The sequence below is a fragment of the Cygnus atratus genome, chromosome 12 (assembly GCF_013377495.2).
Source record: "Cygnus atratus isolate AKBS03 ecotype Queensland, Australia chromosome 12, CAtr_DNAZoo_HiC_assembly, whole genome shotgun sequence".
Lineage (NCBI taxonomy): Eukaryota > Metazoa > Chordata > Aves > Anseriformes > Anatidae > Cygnus > Cygnus atratus.
In genome coordinates this window covers 20779648-20790974 of record NC_066373.1, presented here as the reverse complement: position 1 = coordinate 20790974, position 11327 = coordinate 20779648, and the positions used below count along the sequence as shown (strand labels likewise).

The 11327-nt window shown below is 41.0% G+C and overlaps 1 protein-coding gene across 1 annotated transcript in view; it reads right to left on the bottom strand.

The window, feature by feature from the left end:
* ZNF536 (zinc finger protein 536) overlaps positions 1–11327 on the bottom strand; it is a 182484-nt gene that overhangs the window by 1544 nt on the left and 169613 nt on the right. The window contains exon 4 of the mRNA XM_035543433.1: positions 1–197. This exon is cut by the window's left edge and continues 1544 nt beyond it. Within this exon, the coding sequence (XP_035399326.1) occupies positions 1–197 (197 nt within the window). The remainder of the gene's footprint in view (positions 198–11327) is intronic.

Genomic DNA, 11327 nt, shown 5'->3' with positions numbered 1-11327 from the left:
GGCCGAGCCCCCCACCTGGCCCGCAGCCTCCTCCAGGCTCCCCGGGGCTTCCGAGTCCGCCCGGGAGCGCTTGAACCTGCGGTCTGGGTACTGGCTGTTGTCGAAAGGCATGCGATGGACGCAGAGGACGTGGGTCTTCAGGTTCCCCTTCTGAGAGGCACTGTATGGGCAGTATCGGCACTGGAAGGGCCGGTGACCTGCACAAAGGACAAAAGGCTGGTTAGTTTTTCACTATTTACAGTAAATGTTCTGGTGAAACACGCCGCAGCTGAAAGCCCTCCTGCTGAAGGAAGTCGCTGCGTGACTTCAGCAAGAATAAGAAATTTGTGCTGCTCGCAATTTGCCTATTTCAAGAAACTGCATTTTTAAAAGCCTCTGCTTCGGATTTTCGGGAAAAGTGCAGCTATTTTGTCTCCCTCCTCACACCCAGCTGTAAATCTGTCAGCCTGTGATCCAAACTAAACTCTTGTAAATACGGTGCAATCATATACTAGACTGCCTTTCTTTATACTTGTTAATTATCTTTTTTTATTGAAGTGCAGTTCAGGGATGACAGTGTGCAGACCTTTCATCTAATAACCATACTTGTCTTTGGGTGGGTTTCTGAGTCAAGAACTGTATGTTTTATTTTAATCACACAGATTATTTTTTAATGGAAAGAAATAATGGATTGAGATAACCGAGGCCTCAAACCTGCAAACAGTTACTCCAGTGAGATTACTCCTGTGAGTAAAGAAACACAAGCATAGATGTGTTTGCAGGGCTGGGGCACCAGGTTATCACCAGCTTTAAAATAAATGTCCAAACCAGATTAAAAAAGGAATGTTAATGCACAGAATCTGATAGATGCACTTCTTGTGTGTGAAATAGCAACTGGCTGCAAAATGAAGGCATGAATGAAAGATATCACTTTTAGTAACTCTATCAATATGCTCTCCCATATTTTTCAGATTATTGTGACTTTGAATCTTCATGCTGTATCTGGTTTTGGAGGTTATGTTTCAGCAATCACATTTCAACCTATGCTGGGAAGTTGTTGATGTGTTTTACTGGAACTTTATGAGCTTTGTCTCTCAAATTCACTTAAACCAGGACCATCTGAGGTCAAATGCGCTTAGCTTGCTTTAATTTGCTCAAATAAATGAATAAATAAATGTGCCAGACCATCTACATAAAGCCAGGATAAGTGAAAAACAATACCCTATCTCCACATTTGAAGAGCACATTTTCCTCTGCTGTTGTGGTACTACCCAGGGGGCACAAGCCAGACGCTGGTGTAGCAGAAGAGGAGGACTACACTCCCCGTTACATGGGAAGGGGCTGGGACCATCTCACCTCCATTTTAGGTGGGAATGTAATGGAAAAGCAAATGGACACTGGTTATGCACTGGTCCAATGTTGCTTGTACAGGAGTAGGAATGTTCCCACAGCACTCACAGCCTGGGAGTTAGCCTTGGCTGGGTTTAGCCTTGCGCTGCTGGTGGCGCACAAGCATGAGCATCTTGGGCAGAGGAAATTCACCTGAACCAGCAGTGCTTTGGGTTGCGCAAATAATCTGCTATTTTTACTGTAACAACAAAACTACCAGGCTGAGTTCCCCCAAACATTCTGCCTGCTACTCAGAGGAAAGAAGCATCAAGTCCAGTACACAGTTACCCAAGCCCAATGCTTCATGACTACAGGCAAGTTTCCTTTCACAAGGATGAAAAAGTCCTTCCATCCTTTGCTTTTACAATTTAAAGATTGCCAAAAGGGTGGCCAACCCTCAAGGCTTCTAATATGCACGTTTATGCATTAATCTGGGGACAGAGATTGGGTTGATCTCATTCTCTCCTGGGGTAAATAAAGACATTTCCATCAACAACTTCATAAGGAAAAAGCAATGAAATCTACAAGCTGCTAATCTTTACAAAGTTAACTTTCAGTGGAAAATTTCATAGCAATAGCAATGGAAAAAAGAACTACACAGAAAAAGTTACAGAAATTGGATTGGGCTTTTATAGAAAAAAAAATCAATTGAAAGATATGAGGAAATAGTCAAACAAGAGACTGAAGATATCCCTAGTGCCTCTTAGGATCAGTCCTAAAATCAATACAGAACCACAAATATGCTTGAAAAAATTAGAATATATTAGTTTTGAAAACTGGAAGCCCTCTCAAAACTGTATGGATGTGAAGAAGATCCAGAGAAAATCGTATTTTGTTTCAGAAAAATCTAGAAATACTTGGAAACTCAGGGAAAAAAAAAATCTAATAAAATCATTGTATCTCCCTCTTTGATTGTCAGAGAGAGAAACAGTCACCAGAATTCACAGCTGGGTTCTAGATTCTTTCTTTTCGTCTGTTTTTCCCTCCAGGGTAATACCTCTGACCAGAGGGAAATAAGTGGCTGTTGCATATTCTGCTCAGGGAGGTGCTGAAACACTGTGCTCAGGGAGGTGCTGAAACGCTGTGAACACCCACTGTGCTAGAAATGACAGATGAAGAGCTGGGTAAAGGAGAAAGAGACTTGCTCTGTGAAGAACTGAAGTGGTTTTTCCCTTTCTGCAAAAGATAAAGGCCTGCCACCGTCACAATCACTAGCATGACTGCATCCACAACACAGCACCAGCTCCCTTCCAGTATTCCCTGTGGTTTGTTTGACCATCCGGTGACTGCCCCTTGCTAAGAACGGAAGATACGCTGCTAAGATGTGACTAATGGTACAACTTGCCCTCGAGCCTTATTTACTCCATTCTTACCAATGCTATGGAAAAAGCCAAAGACTATCCTGCCCGTCTGGACCTTGTATGCTGCTACAGCCAACAGCTGGATGTGCCCAGGACATAATGTCTGGTAACTGCTTCCACCAGCAGCACGCAGGGAGCACACAAAGTGCTGGGCTCCTGGAGCAAGCAGGAATGATGTGCCCAACAGCCACTCCTGAAATGCCTCAGGCACCATGAATCATGGAAAAAATTGGTCAGTTCTAGCTAGAATGTGTACTGCTAGCCAACAACTTGATATCTCACCAGACAGCTCTTAACTCTTTGCCCATAAGCAGCTACCATTAAATGACCAATTTGTTCCTGGACCACCCCCCACAAATTTTAAACAAAGAATCCACAAAGCACGGGTGGAGCTAACAACCTCATATGTGCCAGGATAGAAGCAAACTCTTTCTGCCCACGACCAAAACAAGTTCAAGCTTGTGTAACTCCATACAGAGAATGTCATTTATTAATTCAATGAACTTTAATAAATCAGACAATATAAAATGCACCTAGACGGATTCAGTTCTTCGTTGCCTCCCCCACAACTTACTTTTTCAGGCCATCAAAATTTCACATCACTGCCTTGTGAAAAGTAAGTACAGAACAAGTTAATTTGTATTGTCACTATGCAGTACAACTGTGGTAAAGAGCACATTCATTTTTAATCTAGTATGAATAATATATAAATATGTATACAGAGTGAGGGTCATAGGAAAGCAAGTAGTACATTGTTTACAGCAGAAGTAGTACAAAAACTAGAGGTTATTTTCACTTGCAAAGATAACAATATCTGCAATTTGCTTGTAACTAAGGGGTGAAGGATAATGCCCATTTCTCTTAGGTAGCCCATCCATTAATTATAGCTCAAAAACTTGTTGTGGGCAGCAGGCTCTTAAAATAACCCTTCCTAGATAAGTTGGCAATAAATTTATAATGTTTTATCTAAGCAGTGGTTGGTAGGTTCTTTCTTAGCATGCTATAGTTCATATATATATTTTACCCAGTATATATCTTCCAATAAAATTATATGAAAGCCCTTAAAAAAAAAAGAAAGAAATCTTCTTGATAGTTCAGGAGGTAACATACAATGCATTGCATTTGTAGTGAAGAGAATTAGGTTAAAGGTGGGCCAACAAAGGGAACAAATTATGGTACATCTTTCTCAGATCAAAAATCAGAAAGTGCGGAGAGAGGACAGCATAATGTTTGCAGATGAAATAATCCCGTTACAGAGTAACATGCTACGAAGTATGCGACTAAGTGTGTGAAGGGACTTCGTAATCCTCTGGACCGAAGCTGAGATACTAAGAAAATTGAATTTGCACAAAATAATATTAATAACCAGAAGGGGTGATTACCTTCAGCACCTGCTGAAGCCAGTCCTCAGAAAGCAATCCAAACCTTCTAGGATCAGGCCCAGAAAGGTCAGCAGTGCTGAGATGGTGTGGGCTGTCCCCAATTTTAACTGTACCCTGGAGAGAGCAAGGAGCCTGGACTGGACATACTTTCTGGGCAGAACAGAGAACCTTGCTCTGGGACCAGTATATAGAAAAGTCCCCCAGTGTTTGAAACTAGTCCATCTTTTAAAAAAATATAAGCTGCTTTGTTAATTTAAACTTTGAGAAGAAAAGTTTGTTTTCTTTCTTTCAAGTTTGTGATCTGATATGTTGCTTTGTGACACATCACGTCAGCCTGCATCAGTCACATCGCGTTAGGTTTCATAACATGGCATGACTGATGCAGTGCAACACAGTGCTTCAACCGAATGGAGTCAGAAAGGCAGGTTTTGAGAAAGCCATGGATCTTAAAGTCTGTTTTTTATGACCATTTAAAGGAAAATGCACTTAAAGCCGGGGCCTGGGATTTAAACAAAGCTGCTACCCATTACTGAGTTGCTAGGGATTCAAATATTTGCCAAACCTATTTTGTTTTGCCTTATCTTTAAAACTCAAACTGCACTGTTGAAAAACATAAAAACTCAATGTCAACGTAGTGTCATTGGGTTACTTACTGTAATCCAAACTGCTAATAGTTCCTAATTTATTAACTTTGATATGGATCCATTATTTAAGATTAGCACAAAGGAATACACAAACGATGGAGAGAGAAAGAGAGATGAATGCTAAAGTCTTTTTCATTAAAAAAAAAATCATTTACATGGTCAAGCTGCATTAATTCTCCACTTCTAAAAATATTTGATCAGCATCCAAATTCTATAAAAAATTCTGCAAAGAAACATCGTATTTTCGTGGTATTACAGGCACATATGTAGGGGTTTGCACTAAAACATAAAAATGGGCATTGGACTAGTCACATGAAGAAGATCAGGAATTTATTCCAGATTGTTAAAAGTGTACTAATCACAGCAAAATCATGGCTTTCTCCCAAAGCAGCAAGAAAATGGTAATTTGAAAGAAAAACGCCAATAATACATCACACAAAAGCCGTCTGTTGTCCCCACTACACCACTTTTTATTATATTGCATATGTGTACATATATACACACAGATACACACATACAGACACACAGTTCAATGCATAAATTTAGGGAAAAAGCAGAAGAGCAATAGAATGATGAACAGAAAACAAATGCTATGCAATGTACTATAAATTATAATTAAGTCCCGAATAAAATGTGTTTCTTAGATATGACATTTGTTCCCTTAAATGCAAAAATGCCTATGATTATCTGACAATGTTTTTCCTTAGATGGCCAATGGCTATAGCATTTACTGGGATGCAATATGGCAAACTCATTTCAGATTTCTTTGCTTAGTTTAAGAATATCCTTGTGGTGAAAATCAGAAACAACAGCCATTAGCTCTTTAGAGCAAATAAATGACTCCCTCACTGAGAAATACTTGAAAAGCCCCAAAGGTCTGACTTTCTTGGAGACAGATCTCTTCAGTTCAGATGTTGGACACTGGAGGTCTGGACATGCCCCTGGGCTGCTGTAGCAATCACAAACAACCAGGACTGCCTTGGGCTATGGCCGGGCACTCCTGGCAGGATTGGCTGCAGTGCGATAGGATGGATGGCACTGAGATGCCCTGTCCCAAAAAGTCACTGGTGAAGGGGTCCTTGTAATCACACATCTGTTCCACCCCAAGGTCAACAAGCTGCATGCAAACCTGCATTGAGCCCAACCCCCACAAAAAGAGCTGCTTCAAATATTTTTTCCTATGTAAATTTGTGTCTGAGGCACAATCACATTTCAACAGAAGAATTGCATGTTGCCACAGAAATAGTAACTGGCAAACATGGCCACATACTTTCCACAAAACAAGTCCAAAAGACTTTGAGCCACTCCAAAGCCCCAGCAATGAGGGTTGGGCTGAGGTTATGGCTTTCTCAGACCAGAACCGCCGGCTCCAAGGCACCTTGGTAAGCACTGCCATTTTCAAGTAACGCTATCATAGCATAATAACGAACATTTGCAAAAGGGAGAACTATTTTCATTTAAATCCTGGCTAGTGAGATTTCCTTTTTTTAACACATAAATTTTCATAAACACATTTACTATCCACAGCTAACATCCCAAACCCTGTCTGTATTACCCAGGAGAGCAGAATGGCTCTAAAGCAGCTATTCTGATCTGGAGCATAAGAGTATGGATGGGAAAATGCTGAATAAATATATTTGTCCAATAGACAATAATGGCTCTGAGAGTCATTCCATTTTATTGGTCTCAAAATATGCATTTTATGAAACTCCCAAAATACCAGACAGATTAAAGTCCATCCAATCAGTTTCATATATGTAATAAAAGTTTTTATAAAACAATTCAAAAGTATACATTTATTTACACACAGGTCCAGGACCAACCAACGTGGTCTTCTGGGAAAATTACAATATTCTGTGAAGTTTATATGTTTATAGGATTACAAAAAAAAAAAGAAATTAAATCTTAAAAACTCTCTATTTTATGCTTGACCATGAAAAGCTGTACAAACTAAAAGCATTTTCTAAGGCTTTTTTGATGATTTACTGTAGAAATATATACAGAAAAGCATAAATATCTGCATTTTAGGAAGGCCTAGGAACATTTTCAGCTGCCAAAGGTAAGGCTTTGGTTTGCGTGTTTGCTGTGGGACACCTAAAGCAGCACACTTACCACCATCCGTTCAAGTAGGGTCCATCATTAATCACAGTTTCAATCCCACAGACAGTCCTAAAAATAACTGGAAGAAATGTTTGTTATCAGAGGCACCAGACTAGGACTCATCCCATATTACCTAAACAGTTAACAGAGAAACCTGGTTACCTAAATTCCACCTAGTGAATACAGAGCAAATGCTTCCGGGGCAGCTCAGGTCTGAAAGCATGAACTGCCACCTGGAGAAACCTTTTTCTCTCTGCAGGTTACAGAGAAGACCTTAAGTAGGAAAAGATAATTTACGGTTTAAGATCATGGCAAAACACAGCCACCAGCTTCATCCTAAATAAAAGCATTAAGGATGTTTGGAAAGAAATGCCCTAAAACTAGTAGGATTCATCCACCTGTGAAGTCCATCATAGCAGGCTGGTGATCCAGCAGGAGTCCCTTGTAGGGAGCAGTGAGGTGCATGGCACCATCCCCAGGTCATCCCATAGCTCAGAGCCACCACATTGCCCCTCTGCACTTGTGCACTGCTGGGGAGGAGCAGAGAGCGGCACCCTCGGTCCCCCAGGTGCCTGCGGTGCCGGGGTGGTAAAGGACTGAACCATCACTGGCTGCAGAAGAGCTGGAGCATAAAAAGACCTCATCTGTAAATAAATTATTTCCAGGAATCTTACTTAAAACAAACACACAAACAAACAAGCCAACCCCTCCATTCATTGAAGCAAATTAGACTCTCAGATACCTATGTGGCTTTCTTGAAATATGATCAAAGGTGGAGTCTGTTCTTGATTTAGTATATTATACAGAACTTATACAGAATAGCTATTTCAACTTACTGATGAGTATACCAAAGCGTTTAATGATGACAGGGAAAAGCAAAAGTTGATGTTAAACTCTGTCTTTAGAATGTATTAAAAGATTAAGTTAATTTTACACATTACCCCAAAATCAAAAATTGCATTTAAAGTAACAGTCCAATTCCTGTCTGAATAGATTACACTCACTAATTGTCACACACTGAATTTTTTTTAAAACCAAAAGAGGGGGGAGAAAAACACAACTTGATATGCAAACCAGCCAAAGGTAGATGGGTATGCCACAGAGGCTAACAACCACATGGACACTCGTAATAAAAAGTAACAAGTAGAAACTCCCCTTCACACACATGCTTTAAACTTATTAAACAAATTGGTCATAAAATTATGGTAAATATCACTAATTTAACACTAATGCTTTGTTATGTATAGCATGGAAATTATTTCTATTTGGACATAAACTGAGGAACTTGCTGGCCCTTTGCAGTACACTAAATACAAGACAATTACAAAAGAGCTTAAGTCACCGAGGGTATAATGGAGACTTGCAATTCTGAGGAAAACAAACATTTTACATTTCTTGAAAAGCTGAAAAAAATCACAGGCTTGTTCAGCTCCAGACACTAGACAGAAACTTTGCTTCTTTTTCAGGGGAGTAAGATTTTCACACAGCAACTTTTGACGTAGAAGGGAAAGGAATCTTTCTTGGGGGGGGCAGGAAAGAACACTACCAGCCAAAAGGCCAAAAGGTTCTTAAACAAATATGAAACATTACGTGAAGCTTGTAAAGCCAGAATTCCCCTGAAAAACAGCTTCAGACTTTGCTCTCTACAGACTCACCCGTGTTGAGCGGGTGGCCGTGCCCAGCAGCACCAGCCTGGTTCTGGCCGTGACAACATGAGTTACGAGCCTGGTGCCTCAGCGCACTCCAAACAAGGTTAGTGGGAATGTTGTCATTGATTGAGCTTGAAATGTCAGACTATCATTGTCCCGTGCTTTGGTAAATTTAATTACATTTAATTTTTCATATTTATTTACTTTGTTTTATACACATAAGTGGAGGACAGAGCTCTTAACAAGGGCACTCGGTACCTGTTGTAAAGAGTAAGCCGCAATGAATTCTGACTGAATTTATAATGGCAATGGTTATGATTCAGAAACTCTTCAATCGCAGTCTGCTTCCAAACCCTAAACTCACAACATTTGGCCCAAACCACAAGCATTAGCCTGCAACTCTTGCAGCATCTATCTTATGTATCCCCCAATCCCAGAGGCAAGGCCATGCAGCCAGGGAAAAGGAGCACCCGGGAGCAAGCAGCTTGCAGCTCCCGACAGCATTCCTCCTCCCCACCTCCCATTCCATGCAGGCTGCAGGTCTTGGAGGTAAGCAGCAGGTTGCTCTTTAAGTTTAAGAAACCCCGAGCTCTTCTCTGTATCAAAATTACATCTTCAGAGTCCCACCTTTTCTTTACTTACATATTTCACTTAATTGCTGTCTATTCGCTCCTTTACGTGTTTTAATCATGTTAATAACAGTGCGTTCACATTCTAACCCCTTGAGCAAAATGTTTTGGTTTTCCTATTAGGTCATTCATAAGTTTTCTGTCTGATGTTATATCATATTGTTTAATTGTCTCAGTAAATATTTATTATTTCAGGAAGCATTTAGGACTTCTAGTATGAAGCTCTATTTTGATTTAATGTAGCTATGATATAAACACTGTACTGGTGGCACTGGGATTTTCATGCAGCTCAGAGTTGCTAATAGGAAAGGCCTTGCCAGTGATTATATTTCGCTACCAAATAGCCTTTATTCTGCTTAGCAATTCATAAATGCAATAGCATTTTCTTTTTCACTCTGGGCAACTGTCTTGAGCTTATTTATTTTATTTGGTGGAATGGAATTTAAAAAAAAAATCCCATACTCAGCTTTCTAAAATTTTCCTGTCCACATTTCAATATGTCATGTCCTCAGCTGGCTCGGAACAGGGCACTGCACAGTCTGCCCCATGTGAATGGCTGCCCCTGAATGTACAGAAAGGCAAAAACCAGGAACCCTCCACTAGTCCCATGTCCCACCAGTCACCTAAACCAGAGGACACAGAGCAAGGCATGTGCTATTAAGTTTGCCGAAGGGGGACATGAAGATAGAATGATTGCTTTCTGCAGGTATGATGCTATGTAGGATGAACATGTTCTCCTTTAATTGCAGCTGTTATGTAACTTGGGTAATTTAGGTGGTATTTTGTGACATTATACCTTTTCACAAAACTTGTGACTCTCTATCTACGACATGTTAGTAAAGAGACTGAGGTAATACAAACCATTTTAAGTAAATAAATACCCAGCTCACTAATAGCTAATCCTTCAAGTTGCCCAAAGTGGCTCACAGCCCCACTCCTCATTCTGCTGAACTGCCCCCAGGACCCACTCATGGGGTTTTGTCTGCCTGGCCTGCAGCACGCCTGACAGACATACAGGTTGTGCCTTGCCAGATGCACCTCATATGCAGGTGAACATGTGGAACATGTGCACTTGCACAAATAACATTTATTTTTATCATATCCCGTTTGATGAATCAGGAGCTCAAACAGTAAAAATTAAGTCTGCAAAGGATAAATTGAGCATTAACTTTTCTGGACCTCTCCCTCTGCAAAGTACTGTTGAGGTTGTCACAGAAAAAGCGTCTTTTTTATTAAGTCCCAAAGGAAATGTTTTCTCCCCTTCTCCTTTTCTTTTCTATAAAAGGCTCTCTAAAATGAAAGGTGTCAGACTTTGCTTTTTCTTCTTGGCATGATCCAGAATGTATGGCTGAGGAATGACAGATGTCTGCAACCAGCTGCAATGAAGCATGCTAAAGTTTCAGTCTAATCCACTTATTTCACTGCAGTCACGTAAACCAAAACAAATGGGCAGTGCCTTACATTATAAAAACACAGCAGCATTACTTTGTTGCATAATGTAGCTGATACGCCATCTTTTTATCATTTTTCCTACTGCAGAAAGAATTCACCTCTTTATTAAAAACAGCCCCTGAAAGTTCTCCCATTCTGCTCTCCTCTATTTTTTTCTTTTAGTGTCACAGCAGTCTTGCGATGCCCCATGCATTACTCAATACACTGCTATTAGAAGAGTACTGTAATATTTTTCTAGGGAAGACTGCTTTTGCCTTTTTTAAAAGCAATCTCATTCAAAAGCCACGAGGTCTGATTCTGTTCTCACATCCTCTTCACGACCCTGCAATTTTAACGCATCCGAGCAGGTCTGACCAAGGTCAGGACTGGACCTGCCACCACACTCGCACACGCGGCGGCAGAACAAGCTTGTCACACTCCTGCCCTTGATGAATTAAAAAAAAAAAAAATCCCCCTTCTGCCTTTCAGTGATCACACCAGGACTGCCGGCAGGTAGGCAGCCAACAACCTGGCTCTACTGGGGTCACCTCCTGCAAGAAACTAGGCGCTCTCCATCAGGAGGGAGGCACGGGGAGCCCCCCATCCCCGCAAGGCCCGCAAGGAGCAGCAAGCAGTAAGCGAACATGGCACCGCTTCCTGCAGAGGGAGACCCTGCCTCTCCCCACCGTGTAGTGCGGCAACCTTTTGAACCCTCTCTCCTTTAATCCTTGTAAGGAAAGAGAAAGGGTAAGGAGGCATGTGG